The following is a 19454-nucleotide window of genomic DNA, read 5'->3' as shown; positions in this document are numbered from 1 at the left end:
CCTTCCCCTGCCGTGTTGGCTCCGCCCACTTTTCCACATCTTTCCAGTGTCAATGGCCAACAACATCCTTGAAGTTTAACCAAAAATGTGAATCACATAAAGCAGCTCTGCAAACTGCATGAGATTGTAAATGTTTAAAACACAGTATACACAGGTTCAGTAGTTATGCTGTTTTTTTTTTTTTGTTATGGAAAAGAAGTACTGTTGGCTGACTCTGTTGAGAGAGAGAGAAAGAGAAAGTACTAGACTGACTCTGATCTCCAAGAATCTCTATTCTTCTCAGTGCTGTTGGTCAGTATAGCATAAGCACATGAACTGATAACATCACCAGAGAAAGGAGCAAGGGCTGTGTGATGAAATTAGAGCCTGCATTTGATGTAATAATACGTTGTAGAGAGACACAGGCTCAGTGAGATGGAGAGATTGGCAGGACAGAAGAGAAAGAGTTAGACTGTGTAGCAGATGGAGGGACGGGACGCTTCGGGAGGCAGCATTTTGAGCAGTGAGGCATCTGTTTATGGAGGAATATAAAGTCCAGCTGTCCGTTTTTGGATAAGAGTGGAAACGTTGGCTTTGGCTGAGATGAATGTAGTCAATCACATAAAAACTGTGCACAGGTTGAGTTTAGACATTATTATTATTATTATTATTATTATTATTATTATATAAGTGAAAGTACTATACATAATAATACAATCTATAGTATAAAACAAAAAAAGTCAATAACAACCAAGTGGAAATTTTCCAAGATCGACAGCAAATAAAATGTCAGAAATCTCAACAAATCATTTCCATCATCCACTGAATATTCAGGGGTAAAATGTGACCTTAACAAAAGATCACCAGGAATAATTCATTCAAAAATTCTGTTTTCATCTCCATTTATCCATTTTTCTATGTCAGCTAAGTGTAAATATAGTTTTGCAATATTTTGTGTTATTTCATTCTCAAATTTGTAGCATCTCTATTTATGTTAGAATTTGAAATATCCCCTCTTGGCCAAATGAAGCCTACACTTGGTTTCCGGGTTCTTGGTACCTTTCCATTGGTCAGGGCTTGACAAAGAGAACGTACAATTGAAATTCAACTTCTGTTTAGCAGTGTGTTGTATTTCCAATGAAATTGCATATTTGGGCAGGCAGAGCTTGGTGATCATTTTGGTGTTAATCATTGGAATTTGATTGGTTTGTGAAAAGTGTGCATGCCAAAACTAACATGGAATCAGATCTTGAAGCTAACCTGCGGTAAAACGTGAAGGACTGCTCACCTCACACACCACCAGCACACTCATTGGAGGAGGCAGACGGAGGAAAAGGATGAAAATGTAAATTAATTATTTAATCCTGTACATGCAACCAGAAATGGGAAAAATGCCAAATCCAAAGTTTGTGTTGAACAGGAAAAAAAAAATCACGGCATTTTAAAGAAAAAATAATTTTGTCTTTAAAGTAATTGTCCACAATCTAACCAAAGACATGAGCTAACAAGATTTCAGGTTGTCTTTAAAAAGGGTTTCATCAGGAGCTGAAGTCTCAGAATGAACCCAAAACCTGTCGTGGTTATGTGGTTATGAAAGTTACGTTAATTTGTTTACCCCTGCTAATTGCAAGCATTTAGTCTTTATATCACTACCGGTAAACATCAAACTTGGAAAAGCAGAGTAGCGTAAGACATTTCTGATGCAGATGTGTTGCTACTAATGTTGCAGTAGTAAAGATTTCTGGGCTTAAACCCCTGGACTTACTTTTCTAGGAGTTCTTAGGCTTAAATTATGGGTTTCATTTTGTGGGCTAGACCTCATGGGCTAAAGTTCTTGGGCTAAACTTTGTGGGCTTTGCATTCCTGGGATAAATTTCCTTAGCTTAAGTTCCTAGGCTGCAGTTTCTGGTCTAAACTTCCTGGGGTTAAACCACTAGGGTTAAAGTTCCTGGGCTGGAGTTTTCTTATTTGGGTTAAAATCCTGGGCAATTTTTATTGGTCTTAAGTTACTAAGCTAAAGTTTTTGGACTTAATCTCCTGGCATAAAGTTTGTGGGTTCAAGTTCCTTGGCTTAAATCCCTTAGCTCAGTGAAAAGCAGGATAGAAAGTACACTCATCTCTGTCTTTCTTTCCCTCTTTCCATTGCTGTGTCACATTCAGCCCACTCGGAGAGAAAAGCCCTGTCTCACTTTTTTGGGAAATGTCACACACCTGAACTTTAGTGAACAAACACATCTCTGAACAGTGACTTCTGCAGTGCTGCTGACACAGCCTTTCACTCAGGTGATGGCAGCCATGACGCTGGCTTTAGAAAGGTCTTGTGGTTTGAGCAGCTGTGATGGAGGGATGAAGGAATGGGGGAGTGTTTTGAGTGAACGAGAGGCGTGAAATGGGCTCCTCTGTGAGTGAAAGCTTAGCGTGAATGCAGAGGTGCTATTACCTGTGCTTTGATTTAGCAGAGCCCCAAGAGACCACTGCTATAGGTGTGTGTGTGTGTGTGGAGTGATTATGTTTATGCTTGTGTGAAGGATGGAGAGTATATTTGCAGCTGTATGTCAGATGAAGTGCCGACAAGGAAAAGATAGGAAATGAGACAAAGGGAAGCAGATAGACAAAGCGGCAGAAAGACAGATAGACAGACAGATTTATATATGATGGTTGATAGAGAGGGTGGCAGATATCTGGAAAGGCAGATAGATTGGGAGGCAAAGAGAAGAGCAATAGAGAAGAAGCCATGGAGACAGAGATGCTTTAAGATGGAAATGCTAATAGATAGACAAAATGTTAGACAGATCAAGAAAGAGCCAGGTATCAGGAGAGGCAGGTAGACAGGCAGACAGACAAAAAAACACATGGACAAGAAGGTAGACAGTGGAGGCGTTGTCCAGTGGCCACAGCCCTCACTAAAACATGACTGGCCACCCCAGTGCCACCCACACACACTTCCAGCTACTATTTTTAAAGGAAACCCATTTGACACATTTACTTTAACAGTAATTAAACAGGAAGATCTTAATTCTGGGAATTTTCAAGAGGCTGAAGTGCGCTTACAATCAGAAACATTACAGGAAAAGATGTGTGTCCTCCTTTGAGGCTGCTGAAAGTTCAGAGAACGTGTCACTGAGCGGCGAGCTGTATCTTTGCCTGATTAACCCATTTTTTAAGATCTCTTTATTACCATACATATGATTACATTGGAAAGCCAAGACTTTACAGTTTACCTTTCACATTTCTATAATAAAATTACCACAAAGACGACTGGAAACGGGAAAAGACGACAAAATTAATCTCATCTTGTGAAGCTTCACCAGAAAAACGCACAAATCCAAATCGCTAAAACAGCACAGCAAGAAATCAAAGAATAACAGAATAAATGTTTTGAGCGAGTTGGTCATTCATGCTGATGAAGAAGCAGGCTCCAAGAATGCTGCGTAAGCAAACAGAAAACACAGATCTAATTAGCTTTCAAAGAAGTGTTGATATATGAAGAAAAAAAATCCCTTCAAATACAGTAATACATTTTAAACAGAGGTTATTCTGTCTATGTGCCTCAAGTAATAACTACAAGTATATTACTAAATAATGCATTTTATTTAGTAATTCTGTGTAAAGTATACAGTCTGGTTTAATGATCGAAGTATAAGTGCTCTTTTTAAAGACAGAATTTGTCAGTTAAACACAACAAACAGCTGTTTCAGAATCCTGTGTTACAGTTTATTTATTATAAATCTGCTTAAGTCATATGGCTTCATTTAAATATTTAGTCATGAAGAATAATATATTTATGCAGTTGCATTTTCTGAAATATGTATATACATATAGTCCACAACATATATATATCCGCAGCTAGGCCACCCTATGGAAAAAACTCCTGGAACTGAGAAGGAGACAGGGACTAAGATGGACAGAAAGACAGTGAGGAAGACAAACAGCAAAGAGGCAGATAGATGGGTAGGCAGGAAGACAGCGTGGCAGACAGATGAAGAGAGACAAACAGCAGACAAAAAGGCAATGTGGAAAAGCAGGTATATAGAGAAAATCAGAGAGGCAGGTAGATACATGGAAGCAGACAGACAGGCATAAAGAAGAGGGAGAGACATGCAGAAAAATGTACAGGTAGGTAGATAGAGAAAGAGGTGACAAAGACAGACAAAGAGTTGGATATATAAGCACAAAGGTAGAGAGAAAGACAGAGAGACAATGAGGAGAAAGACAGAGAGACGGTGAAGAGGACAGACAGAGAGACAAACAGACAGAGAGATCAAGATCAAGAGTGACACTGCAGCAGATAGAAAGTGAAGAAGACGTAGACAATGAGGTTGACAGGAAGGCAGATAGACAGGTTCTGATGCTCAGACAGAGAAATGGCTGTTGTAGGGCAAGCGATTAGAGAGAGAGAGGGAGAGAACTGTGTGTGTGTGTGTGTATGTGGGGAGTCTGTGTGTGATGGGTAGAAGCACCATAATGGGCTTTTAAATGCCTCCTTACACTGACAGCTAAATTATGCCTGTGTAAGTGGCGTGCGTGTGCGCGCACGTGTGTGTGTGCGCATGTGTGTATACACACGTGAATGTGTAATCAAGCTCACATCAGACTGGTTCAGAATAGAAAAAACTGCACCGTCACATATAGTTCTGTCCTCCTGTAACCTACCTCCATACTAAAAAGTGGAGACTGCTTTACTCTTTCCTCTAACTGGTGCACACGGTTTGGGTTTTTGGGACATATGTGGACTATGTGACATCACACTCAGCCAGCATAGACATAATTATAGTCCGTATGATGTAATAGCTCTGAGTAACAGTAATGTAACGCAGCACACATCATATCTGCAGAAACTTTTAACCAACTTAGACCAACAGCAGCACAGATAACCTTTAACCTGTGTGTGGTTTGTGTGTTTGTGTTTGTGTTCTGGGTGATATTTGTATAATATGAACATATAATTGAATAATATGAGGGTAGCTGTGCCTCTCTCTCTCTCTCTCTCTCTCTCTCTCTCTCTCTGTGTGTTTTGTTCTTAGGCACAATGTTGGGAGAGGTAGAGGGTTTGCGCCTTTGAAGCGTGACAGATTTAACCATAAATCTGCAGGATTAGTACACACTGGCCCAAGGACTATGTGTATGTTTGTGTGTGTGTGTCTGTGTGTGTGTGTGTGTGTGTGTGAGTGATGGTGAAACATGGGACTCACTTAGACCTCCCGGAACAGTCTCCTGCCCTTCCATCAACACTGATATTAATGTACTTACTGAAGAGAGAGAGAGAGAGGGAAAGAGAGAGAACATGAGCACAGACTGGATGAAGTTTAAAGAAGGGAAAATGGAAGAAAGAAGGGAGCGAGAGCTGCTATTCATGTCTCTTTTTACTTAACTCTTATGAGCTGTTCATTATTAGAGATCGAGGTCACTTTGACCCAGGTCATGTCTTTAGATTTTATATATCATTTCCTTATATGGTCAGATTCACCTGTTCGCATTACCCTGTTGCCATGGTAGTTAATTAGTCTCACCTGTTGCTTGTTACTCCTCATTAGTTTGCCTATTTAAACTTTCTCCTTTCTCCTGTGTGTTTTGCAGAGTATGGCATGTATCTTGAAACTTTTTTTAACTGAATGTGTTTTTTTAGCACTGTATCTTCAATTGAATCCTAATGAACTTGTCTAGATCATTTTTTTTGAGTATAATCACTGATGCTGAACTGTAATTGCCATGACGGGACGAGTGAGAACGAGCTGGAGCATTCTCCATTCTCACTGTTGGGGAAGAAGGTCAGTCTTTTTACGTCACACAATTTCTGAGAGTCATCTCTAAGTCGCTTAGTAAAGTATGTAAATGTGTCAGGTCATCTTTATAACAGTGAATTGGATCCTCCACTTTCTCCTCAATTAGCTTGTCTAGGGTTAAAGTGCAATATAAATTATGAAACTTGCATTTTACAAAAAGAATGATTCATTTCTTTCATGAGCTGTCTCAGGTCATTGTGCTTATTTCAGACCTGGCTTTAATGGGAAATCACTGTTTGAGTAGCTAAACACAGAGGTCAAATCTACATGCCCTGCTCTGTAGAGATGAGTTAAGAAAATGTCGTGTTGCTGCTGATTTGGGAGTACTGGCATACCAAAGAGCAAAACAGAACAAAACAGAACTGGAAATAGAAACAGAACCAGGAACAAACCAGAACAAGAACTGGACAAGAAACAGAACAGAACCATAAACCAAACAGAACCAGAACCTGAACAAAATAGAAGAGAAACATAACATGATTAAGAAAAGAACAGAAGCGATCCAGAAACCAAGCTAAACAAACAAAACAGTAATGAACAGAACTAGAATAGCAGAAGCGAAATAGAAACAGACCCAGGAGCAGATCAGGAAGGGACAACAAAGCTGTACCAACATCCAGACCTTGGTGTAGTTTGTTGTGGCCGTGACTGTAATAAACTGGAGGGTGGTGATGTGATGATAACATTGGGAGAAAAACTGAGTGAAAGGAAATTAAAAAAAAAAAAAAAAAAAACTGACTTCACCGTCACTGTTTTGCACTGTCTGTGATTACTTCTGATGACATCATCAAGCATTTCCAAATGTTTCAAGAGACCTGGAGAGGGGCCGTGTGTGTGTGTGTGTGTGTTATCTATGATGGGGTGGAAGTCAGAATGTGTGCATCAGCAAATTAGTCTTGGAGTGTGTCCACTGTGTGAGAGCGATTGAAAATGTTTACAGTTTTGTGCATGGGAAGGAAATGTGTGTATATGTGGTGTATATGTGTAAAAGTGTGTGTGTGTGTGTGTGAGTGAGTGTGAATGAGAGGTTGAATGAAGCAGCTGCAGGGGGTGAATCAGACCAGATTATGATTACTCCTGGAGGGTCTATCAAAAAAAAGACTGCAGGTCAAATTATGCACAGAAATTTTTTACACACACACAGACACATACACACACAACAACAACAGCATCAAATGACTTGTGTGTATCGACTCTAAAAGGCAAATTCAGACCAAAAGAGCTGTCTGTGGAGGAAAATAATCCCAAATGAATCGTTCACGCTGCTGATTTCTTTGCCAGGGTCAAAGACCTATTACGCACTTTCAGTGTCACCTCCCTCAGTCCCTGCCGGATGGTATTTTCCTCATCCATTAACATATTAGAGAGTGCACCATTATGAGCGTTGGGAGGGGTTAACCTTTCTCAATGGCTTGAGAACAAATTAGGACCGGAACGCTCGGCTGCTCCCTGCTCATTAGCCGAAAGGAAACACGGATGTTAAGGCATTACAGTAGCATGCATGAAGAACTGCTCTCTACAGAGATTATGACACCGAGCCAATTAGGAGTCGGCTTGATTTAGGGTTCAGGCCTATTAATGAAACACTTGCTATTAACACAATGGCTGATGGATCTCGTACTATAAAACATGGATCAAAACATTCTTATTATGTATAACTTATTTCTATTAACTGTTTTTTTAAATCCATTACTGATGCTTATTGTTCCTCAGTTAACACCTGCGAAAAATGACTGTTTATAATGACAAGTATTGTAGTGAAAATACTAAATTCGACACAAATTGTAATGAATGCCTGCATGTATAATTCATTATTTCATTATGCATATATCACAAGCTTATAATGACTTCACATCTGTCATTTTGCCAATAATATTATTAAAAAGATGTTTTATTTATACAGCTACCATAAGGTGGTTATGAAATGTTATGCTATGAAGTAATGCTTAATACACTTAGTACACTAAGTAGAAATCCTATTGATTGATCTGTTGGTGAATAAATGGTTTCTGGTTATTCAGGTCTCACATTATGATTATTTTGTGACACATTATATCTATGAAGTATTTAGTAAGGTCACAGTGTTATACCCAGGTGTCAAGAAAAGTGTGTAAATTCTGTCACACTTTTCTCACAAACCAGTGTTAATGCTCTTGCTTTCTCCTGGGGTCAAAATTCTCTTTTGCATCAGCTGCCTTTATAAATATATCGCCATCTTATATCGCCATCTTAAATGCATGTCATTTTGCCTAGATTAAAATAATTTTATTAAAAATACTGCATGTTTCCATTAATACAACTACCTCATGAGCATCATGAAAGAAATTTAATCAATAGACAAAAAAAAAAAAAAAACAGTTAGACAAAATAATACAGCTCCATTTGGTTTATTTAAATCATGTGGACACACTAACTATTTTGTTTGACATCAAAATGTCAGTAATGCTTTATGTAATGTGAAAAACTGTCACAAAAATATTACATTATCAATAGCACTATAAATAGCAAATTCTTCATTTTATTTTTTATTCCTGACTTTCCTACGGATTTCTGATAAGTTACCACGACAAAATATCGTGAAACATTTTTCCAGACATTGCCCTCTTTACTTTAATTCTTAGGTCTCTTAGGCTTATTTCCAGTATTAACAATGTCATAAATGTCTAGAAATTTAATGCCACATGATAGGCTTTCACCACATATGACTGAGAAACCAGTTCTCTGTCATTTTTAATAGTTTCCACAATGTTTCGTGAGACTTGAGCTTGTGATGAGGATGAGAAAGAGGAGAAAGATGAGAAGGAATCCTCCCTCTAGTTTCCTATACCTTATTTGTTAATGTATAACCTAAAAAATTTCACCACTTTAGCTAATGATGTGTATTAGATAGATCACTTTTTGTGCTGTTGTAAAAGGCATAAAATACTGAAGATGGCACATGCACACAGACATTAGCCTCCTCCTCATGCAGTGTCCCAGCTGTGTGTTGAGATGAGAAGGACATTAATAAATTTTAGGTGTGTTGCCCCTGTCCTTTAGGGGCCCTGGAGGAGCTACTCTATTGATCTTCTCAGGGATGAACGCCCGCTGTGGGAAGATTTAAACGCCCCATGGGCCTCGTCTTCTACAAACCCCAAGCTATTTTAAACATATGGTAGCCTCAGGCTCTGTACTTACACAGCCATCATGATCAGACACACACACTTTGTAGGACCTGAAACTCATTTATGTTTGAATTTTCTAGTTGAATGATGCACACTGGTCTGCTGCTCCATATGTGCAACTCTATATGAACTGGCCAACATATTCACACACAGATTCACTAATTAAATAATGCCCAAACATACAATCATCAGTGTCAGTCATCACTCACAACACAGTTAACTTAAAAAAGGGACACAAGACAGTACAACAGTGACTAAATCACATCTTTGTGTGTATTCAGATTCCTGAAAGTATCATTGTCATCCAAACCTGCAGTTACAGGGTATATAATAATACCATCATTAGTGTAAGTTGGAAACTTACATTTTCCTTTAACACTATTTGGCAGACACCCTTATCCAGAGTGATTTACAGTAGCACTTCGTAGTCTCTATCAATAACATATCCTTGTGCTCGTTCAGGTTTACTTCATGCTTCTGAGGTTGCCAGATTTCTTTTGAATAGAGAAAGGCCACCATGTTAGACACTATTGCACCAACAGGCACTTGCCTTTAAGGCCATAAAAAGTCAGGGATAGAAAATGCAGACTGAAGAAGTAGATCCGTTTTTTTTTCTTTGCTGTAAAATGAAACACAATGTAAAGGCAAGACAATATAAAAATGAAAAACATGCTCCTCATTCGGATACAGCTCAAGAAAATGGGCTTCAGTGTCATAATCTCATACACACCGCTGTTTTAGGCAAACTTCATCCTGTATACGCAGTTCTCACGCAACTGTCTTAGTGCTTCTCAGTCCGACCGTAGTTATGTCTGAGGTCTGAATATTTAGCTGCAAAATTTTGGTATAAAATCCTCAATACTTGCATGTATCTCAACTTTGAATGCAGCTGTATGACTCAATAAAGGTCATATTGTATAGAAAGTAGAAAGTGTGCATCTTTATGGACTTAGGGTCAAAGCAAAAAAAAAAAAAAAACTCAACATTGCATATGCACTTGCATGTCCTTGTGAATTGAAAGGCTGGTTAATATGAATGCATATTTCCTGAGTTTAATGAGTCTAAATTTTTTCAGAAATGCGTCTGGTGTTAACTGGCCTTTGATATAATGGTTGACTCCAAATACCAAATGCATCACTCACTGTATAGATGTACAGAAATGTTGAAAAATGTTGCTGATGAAGAGCAGTGAGAAGAGAGTGGGAGACTGAGGACATGTATATATTTCGTGAAGATAAATTCATATGATTTATTCTTTACTGCTCCAATGTAGAGATGCTCTTAATATAATAAGTTTAAAAAAATAGCTTTAGATTATCACCATTCAGGGGCTCACAAAAATGCTGATGTGGCCCATGCTGACATCGCTTTTTAGAATCAGACCCCACTTGGTGTACCGATACTTATAAACAAAGGAATAAAAGTACCTGGATTATCCAACAAAGTTACAAAGGGCTCAGAAATTGCAAAAGAGTGCAAGACTTAACAAAGAGTAACTGTAAAGCAGAGGCTTTATAGTGTCTCAGAGTGAGGAAGTGATGTGAACTAGCTAAACCGCAAGTACGTTAGTATTCTGGTGATGGGGACCTCTGGTGGTGCAGAGTGGGATTGTCAGGTGAGCCTGTGACTTTGATATGTTACTAAATTTTGTTACTTCACTCTGCTAACCAGTCAGCAAGCTAGCTAATTGGAAATCTGGTGGTACAATTGGTCAGGGAAAAAAGCAACAACTACACCATTCTTGCTGCCAGATACAATTGTCTTCCAACTATACCCTCCTACTCTGGAGGTACAAATGGCCACTTGTATGACAGAGGTGATCCGCACTTCCGAGTCGTAAGGGGAAGTCAACGAGGTCATGTTGAAAGCAGCGCTGGAACACATTGCTGCGTTGAGACAGCACTGTGGAGCGACAGCCAGGGAGAGAGAGAGAGAGAGAGAGAGTAAAAGAAAGAGAGGGTAGGATAGAGATAGATGAGTCCTGCAGCACATTGCTCTTGTCTGTGGCTCTCTGCTCTGGAGGCTGTTAATGTGCAGTGTATCATTCATAAGCTTAATACCGGCATCACTTTTGCCTAAATGGCATCATTTGTCAGTACGAGCAGGAGGCTGGGGAGAGGAACAGAGGACACGGCTGGCTGCTGATAACCACAGAGAATGAGAAAAAAACACACACACAAACCTGATCTCCCACACATTTCCTAGGGATTGTAAAAAGCAAGAGCGTCAAATGAATATCTATGGCCGCTAACCCCACATCCCTCCCAAACCATAATCATCTGTAACTGTTAATTTTGGAGGGAATGTAGTGAAAACATTAGTTAGCTAACAGTTTTGTTTTTAGCAATTGTCAGTAAAAAGTAAACAGCAAGATGTGACTGATACTTAATAGTTTTTTCCTTCCTTCCTCTATTTCCTATTGGCTCATGCTTCTGAGTTCCATGAATCCACGAAGTTTTTGAAATACAAACATTAAGAGCATGAATAAAGTAAATTAGGTGAACATATTATGATTTTGTGAGCTTGATTTAGCATCTCATGGCCACATTAAACGTAGTATTTAGTCCGTAGTTTACATGAAATAAAAGATTCTTTTTGTACCTTTCTGAGGAAACACTAAGGAAAATAGCATAAAAGCTATGGAACCACAGCAAGGGAGCTATGGCTAGAAACCACAGCTAGGGAACCACTTAAATTACAGCCCGGGGAGAAATAGCTATGGAATCACAGCTAAGAAACCACAGGAATCACATGAACTAAAGCCAGGGCATGGCTAGAGAAGCGCAGCTAGGGATCCACAGGAACCCAAAGATCTAGGGATCCAAAGGAACCATAACTCGGTGAACTACAGTTAAGAAACCACAGCCAGGGAACCACAACTGTTGCACATGGAAAAAGGTTTATACAGACAAAAAAGACGGGTTATTAAGCCATATAAACAAAGAAACAAAGACCATATAAAGAAATGTAATAATAAAGAGAGCAGACAGAGGACAAGAGTCAGCAGAGATAAAACCAATGAAACATTTTAGGAAATCTCCTTTGATTAAACTCATTTAAAAGCTCATTTATTAAAATGTTTTTGAAATTTAAAAAAATCGCTTACTTTCAGCTTGTAAAGCATATACAAACATATCTACTCAATGCACACTTATAATTTGTCTTCAAGAACAATTGCCCTCCCACCAGGTCCTAATTGATGCCCTCTGGCTTGCATTTAGGTGGAAAATGTCTTACATTCCCTGAGCTGGAAGACAAGATATCACCCGCGAATGTCCATTTGTTATCCAGACGATGGATGTTTCCTTCCCTATAGTGAGAGGAGAGGACTGTGAGAGTGAGAGAAAGAGCCAAGTGCCGATTATTAATGAGTGGCGAGTAAAATGCTTAATTTGCACCGTCTTCGACAAAATTATAACTCGCACTGAAAGCAGGCGAATTTGCATAAATCTCATTAGAAAGACATAGAAGGGTTCATAAATCGTTGTATTAATTAGTCCTTTTCCACCTCTTTTTCATGGCACAGTGGTGTGAATTAATAAAAGCAGGAGGCTGTGAATGTGTGTATGAGTGTGTGTGTTTGCGTGACAGTAATTGGCCTTTGTAGAGGCTGGTTTAGGTTTGTGACTCGTGATGTAGATTTAAAGAGAGGTTATGCTTCGTGTGTTTCATGTGTTAGAGTACCTGTACTTGTTTGTACGGTATCTGTATGGTGTATGTGTGTGTGTGTCTGTGTGTGTTTGACCATACAGCCAGACACCTAGTCATTGTTAGTCTGGACTAGGGGTGCAACATTATAATTAATCCAATAGCCCTAAAACCCAATATCACTGTTTTCAGTTCATCAGAGTGTCTGCTTACAGCTTTGCATTTTAACTTTCTAGAGGAGGTCTACTTGAAGCCTTTTCCAAAAGGGAAACCCTCTGGCATAGGGCTTTTTCATATAGAAGGGTCTCCCTAGAGAGATGAACTGAACAGAAGAACTCCTTAGGATGCTAGATTTTTTTTTTTAAATAGTGTACTATATGGGATATATACTAGGTTTGACATGGTGGAGACATTTGAAGCGCAGTCAGTAAAGTTACTGATGAAAATGCTCATTGACTCAGAATTGGAAAAAAAAAATCTTTAATGATAATGACGAGAAATCTAAACAGTGATATGATGATGATACTTATTATTATTATTATCTCAAATTTTTTTTATCCTAAAACATATAAGAAGCTTAATATTTCTAATTAAGTGCTGAGGTAAAGGTTAGAGTTAATTATATTTACATTAAAAGTCTTTTTGTCATTTTCTCTTGAAGATAGTAAGACAGAATAAATGCAGCCTGTTAGTGAGAAACCACAAAAAGCAATGTCCTTCATACCATCATGGTTTTTAGTTCTCTGGATAAATAGTTCAGGAACAAAAAGCTAAAAATTGTACACTTTTGTGTAATAGTTGGATTATATTCATAAAATTCGTAAAAATAATTCTTATTTCTTCTTCTTTTTTTAGTTGAATGTATACTAGCTGTAAAAAGTTTCAGAAGCCCTGCTTTTTTATGTGATGCAAGTTTGTGTGTGTGTGTGTAGGTTCTTCAATAACTCAACTCACAGCCGTGGATCCTGATGGAGAACCACTTATTTTTGGCGTGGTGGGCGAGGAGGCCTCGAGGTTCTTTGCCGTGCAGGAGAACACCGGCGTGGTGTGGCTCCGACAGCCACTTGACCGCGAGGTACACACACACATACAGTACGCACACACACACACACACACAAACACAAACTCTGTAGATACCACAGATACACACAGCACTGTTGGTGTTTCAGTGAGGTGGAAACTCAAATGGAGGAAAAGTCAGTGGGAGGAATATCGACATGAGGATCTAAGAATAATTTAAGCTGTATGTATTTCCTTGACAGACTGTTCTATTTCTTTTTTGCAGACAAAGTCTGAAATGCAAGTGGTGTTTTCTGTCAGTGACAGTCAAGGGGTAAGCACACACTCAATCACTCACTCACTAACTCTCTTTCACTCTCCCTTTCAATTGTACTACAACTAAAGCACATGACCTTGTATTAAAAAGTATGTATTTGGTGCAGGTGGTGAAGGACACAGTGAACATCCAGATTGGGGATGTGAATGACAACGCCCCAACTTTCCATAACCAGCCTTACACTGTGAATATACCAGAGGTACAGAGCTGGGTGTGCTACACAAACACACTAAACTCACTTCTAGTGTAATACATAACACGCATTACACACTAACCATCCACAACTGGATGCAGCACTGGAAATACACATCACATGTCACACATTATGTTCATACCTACAGTTTGTAAAAGCCCAAAGAGTACAAGATAATGGTTTATATTTAATAGTATTAATACTTACTTTGGCTAGCAGCTAATGTGTTGTGCAGGATTCTGTAGTGCGGCACTCAGGTAGAATTTGTAATTTTGTTTTGTAGTTGTGGTTTCACCCACCACTTCCCTGTCACTACAATACCCTGCATGTATTACACAAGCACACCGTATCACCTTTGGAAATCCAGTGTCAACTAATATAGTCGCTGCTGTGGGGATGCCCGCTAATTAGAGTGGTGGAAAAAAATGGGGAGGCAGACAGTAAAGAAAGCAGGTTAATGTACTATGTAAGTCTGAAAATATTTTAGACTAGATGAAGCCAATTTTGTAGTCAACTGTGCATTGTATAAGGCTTCACTGGGAAAAGTGTATTTTTTTAAAAATTTCCTTTTACTTTCATGAATGGTTATTGCCTTCATATCACTTTATATTCAGTGTAGCAGTGTGTGTGAGGCTCCCAGCCCAGGGAGTGTGCAAGAATCACACTACCACCCTCTCTTACAGTTATTATTGTTGTTTTTTGAAGCTAAATAAAATTTATGTAAAAACCTTGCACTGTGGCATAGTGAATTGTAAGATGACCAGTGCTGTGCAAAATATTGCATATCCAATCCCACTCAGCTAGTTTAGAGTCAGGTCAGGGGCCAGAGGCAGACTTGGTTTCGGATGCAGCTAAAGTGAGAGTTGAACATGGCGGAAAAACCTCACAGACACTGCTGAAGACACAGTATCCTCCACCCAAGGATGGCAGCTCACGGAGCTATAAGAATGCCTCTGTTGATGGACACAAGCTTCCATGCTGTGCTCTCTCAGTTCCAGGATCAAGTGATTTCACCCAGGTCCTGGCCACTAGTTCGTTCACATGAGTTTAATTTAAGAATTGGTATGTACTTAAATAGTATAATATTCTGCAAAGATTTATTATTTTTCACATTTATTACACTGATTTAATTGTTTTTGTTGCATAGCCAAAAAAGCAGTGAAGGAAGTGTAAATTGTAGCCTGTGTATGACATGCATACTTAGCTGTTGTTTATCAGGATTTTTATATCAGCATTGTTGATCATGTTCTTCTAAGAACGTTCCCTGTAGTTTTATTCTGTGAATAGCTAGTGTGATGCTGGCTTCCTACACCGAGATTTGTTTGAGCTCCTGGTTAATGCTCCAAGTTCCTTAATTATCAGGTCAAGTTCTAAGTAACATTTTACTTTTTTGGTGCAGGTGGAGACTGAATGTTTCTGACACATGTATAGATTTCTGGTGGAAGGCGCAAGACCATGCTCTCAGACATCGACTGCATTTGTTATCATGAGTGGGACTTCATTCTAGTGCCATTTGTAGCGTTGGGATTAATGGAGGCTCATCCGCCTGAGAGCATCTCGTGCTATCTTACCTGCAGCTTAACAAAATGCCAGTGGCTGGTTTCTAGCTGTCTTCTAAAATGTTTTTTCTTCAACAAAATTCTTCAGACTGTCCTCTTGAGTGAAGTGATCGCTGCAAATAAGCCAGGAAGAGCAAGTGGAGTGTTTTATGGCTCTTAGTAAAAATGCTAGCCACTTAAACATCCCCACTTGACTGTTGTAAGGGAGGGAATAAAAACATCCCCTTTTTCAGATTATGTGGCACATTGGGACAGCAAATTGTCTTACCATTTTGGCATTTCTGCCAGATCTACACATTTTAGCTTAAAGTTTTTGAGATAAAGCAGTGGTGTGCTAGAATATTCCATAGAGGTGAATTGTAAGATTCACAAGAAACCTGTTCTTTATCAGGTCTCAACATAAACAGATTTAATAGACAAATTACTGGTGCATTAAGAGTACATTTGAGTTTCTAAAAAGCAATTGGAACTCTTGGAATTATACCCCCTAAAACCATTAAAAACAACTTCAGCTATTCCTTTGGGATGTTTAAGCTTCACACTTATAATGATGTGGCGTACTCCTGCTAGTAATGTCTTGTGGTGAGTTTGCAAAATATAACCAATTTTATAATGTGAATGGCCTAGAAATGCCGTTTGATCCTTCGTCTGGTTGTGTGTTTGAATGTTGATTCGTTTTTTTCATTCGTTTTTTTTCCTTCATTTGTTCATTCACTCATTTGTGCTTTCATTTTTAGTTACTGGTTTTTACTGATTAGAGTTGATGTGGATCAGGGAGCCTATCCTGAGATCACTGGGCACCAGGAAGGGAAACACCCTGGATAGGATTAGAATACTGCAGGGCACCAGTATTGGAACTGAACTTGTAGTCAAATGAAACTATGAAACATCAAATGTTCTTAGTTTCTTTACATCACCAATCTCTTAGAAAGATTCTTCTCTCTTTATATTTCTTTTAGCCTTTGTCAGAGATTTTTCTCAGGTTTGTGTATTTTCGTGGTCATGTCTGAGTGAAACTCCTGCCTGGATTCCTGCTGACAGTTCATCTTCATCTATTTTCCTCTGTTTGTCTGTCTTCTCTCCTCACTTGTCGCCTTTTCTGTCTCCTTTCCCCTGTAGTGTCTCTCTTTCTCTCTCTCTGTCTCTCACCCTTTCCTTCATCTAATGCTTGATATGAGTTAAGCAGAGAACTTCAAACAGGGTGTGAAGTGTCTCTCCCTCTCTGTGTCACACTCACTCACTCCATTTGGCATTCACACACGCACACACACACACACACACACACACACACACACACACACACACACATATGCACACATACGCACACACAGACCACAACACACACAAACACACACACACACACATACTATACTCAAATCTTCAAAGCTTCAGGCATTTTTTCTTTTGTCACAATGAGAAAATAAAGAGGACAGAGAGAAGGATTTAACTCAATCTGCGTTCTCTGACGTTATGATTAAGCTCTCTCATGATAGAAGATGATGGAGGATGCGGGACACTCGATATTACTCCTTCAATACCCAGCACTCAGTATACAAACCATTCATTTGTTCTTCTAACTGATGATGATAAACTAAGCACACCCACACACCCTTAAGATTACAAATAAACATGCCTCTTTCTTTAGCATAGACATCTAGCATAGACTTTAAAATACAGCCGGCTCTCTCTGAAGCTATAATATAGTATAATTTTTATAAGCTTTTCAGAATTTTTAAGGGTCAGACTTATTTATTTATTTATTTATTTTTAGTTATTTACTTATTTTCCTCACTATGTGCACATTGTTAAGACTCTGCTTCATGTCGAGCCACATCACACCACCCCATGACTGATTATAGCACACCCCATTGTGTTTATTCCTTACACGTAATGCTTACAAAATGATTGAAAAAAATGTTAGCAAAATATGAAGAATTATAATTCTAAATGATAAAGCATTATCAATATAAGACTCAAATCATTTAATGTTTTAGTCTTATTACTTTCCAGACTGAAAACCAATTATTTAACTACTACTCCAGTTTTATAAGCATGAAAGACAAGGATTGGCTTCTCATAATAATTATGTTCCGTATAGTAATCTGGGTTTTTTCGTATGGTGTATCAAAATAGAGAAAAGACCTGTCGTAGAAGTCTGGTATCGTTCCCTTCACGTCCCATCAACACCTGTGCCCTAATTTTGATGTCAGAGGTTTTTAAGGCTGGGTTCATAAATCAGAATCATTGTGGAAATATACAAAACAGACGCTTTCCAATTTTACCATGCAGATTAACCTCTGTAGCATAACAAATTAGTTAGCTCAAATGGCAAAATAGTTGGCATCCTGAATCCAAGTGGTTCCATTTGATGACAGAAGACTTGTCAGAGGAAATCGGACAAATCTTGATGCTAATGACATATTATTGCTTGCTAATCTAAGTGACTTAACCCTAAATTAATGATGTACCACAAAAAACCTTTCTGAATAATGCAGGTTAATTTGAATTATTAAAAAGTTTTCTAATCCAGGAGGTGGGTGAGCATGGAGAGGAACTGTCTTTTTCCAGATTTTCTCCCATTTTTTTTTTGTTTTGTTTTGTTTGTTTAGTTTTGTCCCTCTGTCCACACATCCCTGCAGCTCTCCACTTTCACTCTCCCTGCATTTTTATGGCCTCATTACCTCCTTTGGCCCCCTGCGACACCTCACAGTCAGAAAGAATACACCACAACATCACTCCATCAAGCTATCATTCAAATGACGTGGCACACTCACTCTTCAGCAAACTGCACAAGGTAACAGACGGGGAAAGTAATAGTGGACTGTTGTGTGTGTCTCGCACAAAAGCTGACTTTTGTTTGGATGTGTGTGTGTGTCTGTGTGTGTATGTACATACACCAGCATTTTTTTTTCCTATTAATAATTATATAGTTTATAGTTACATTTAATGTTGTAGAGCATCCACAAAACAAGTTGACTGTTACAACATACTGACACTGGAGACTCCTTCCAGAAAGTTTAACCATTAATGATAGCATACTAGAACGAACACACTAATATAAAACTGTGATTTGCCTTGCAGTCAGAACTACACTCAGAGCTGTTGTTATAGAAAATTAATCAACACCTTCTAACCAATCAGATTTAACTATTCAGGAGCACTGTGGTATACAGAGCAGGTAATTCACAACATTTCGTGCACAACCTTTTATCAGTATCAGTGGAAAAAAAAAAGAAGTATTACTGAAAGCAATAGGAACGATAACACACAGTAATGCAGAGAGGACAATCCTGTCTGAGTCAGTATAAGCTTTTCGGTTACTAAGATACAACAACATTGTGTGAGGAGACACATATTACCATTTGAATGAACTCCTGTATGGAGCAGTGATACTTTACCGCTTAAGGTCCTGAAGTAGTGATTGGATGAAGACAGTGGTGTGTTAAGAGTACTTGTTTCAGTTTTATATCAGGATTTCACAAACACACACATCAAACAAAAGATTTGTAGTATTTATTAACCTGGTCAAAATGTCTACGAGCCTTTTTGTTGAGTGATGAAATAAACATAGTGAACCCAAACCTGGACCCCACGGTATGCTGGTGTTAATAGTGAGTATGGAGGGGATGGGAGTGGGGTGTATATTCGATCTTGTAATTGGTTGTTGAATAGTGAGTGAAGCAGGAATGCAATGTGTATGGTCCTGTAATTGCATGTTTAATTTGTGGGGTCGTAAAAATCTGGGAGGCATTTTACATTAGGGGAGCAGGTGGCTAGCATCCTGTCTGACAG

At 38.7% G+C, this 19454-nt stretch overlaps 1 protein-coding gene across 3 annotated transcripts in view; it reads left to right on the top strand.

Moving 5' to 3' along the window:
• The window catches only part of cdh23 (cadherin-related 23), a 229770-nt gene that overhangs the window by 46003 nt on the left and 164313 nt on the right, over nt 1–19454 (top strand). For all 3 annotated transcript variants that reach the window (XM_026939035.3, XM_053232580.1, XM_034302581.2), the window contains exons 4-6: nt 13507–13649; nt 13860–13907; nt 14017–14109. In XM_026939035.3, the coding sequence (XP_026794836.2) occupies nt 13507–13649; nt 13860–13907; nt 14017–14109 (284 nt within the window). The remainder of the gene's footprint in view (nt 1–13506; nt 13650–13859; nt 13908–14016; nt 14110–19454) is intronic.

The sequence above is a fragment of the Pangasianodon hypophthalmus genome, chromosome 3, assembly GCF_027358585.1.
Source record: "Pangasianodon hypophthalmus isolate fPanHyp1 chromosome 3, fPanHyp1.pri, whole genome shotgun sequence".
In the NCBI taxonomy this organism is placed as follows: domain Eukaryota; kingdom Metazoa; phylum Chordata; class Actinopteri; order Siluriformes; family Pangasiidae; genus Pangasianodon; species Pangasianodon hypophthalmus.
Note: the sequence above shows the minus strand (reverse complement) of the source record. Positions and strands in the feature narration are given on the sequence as shown.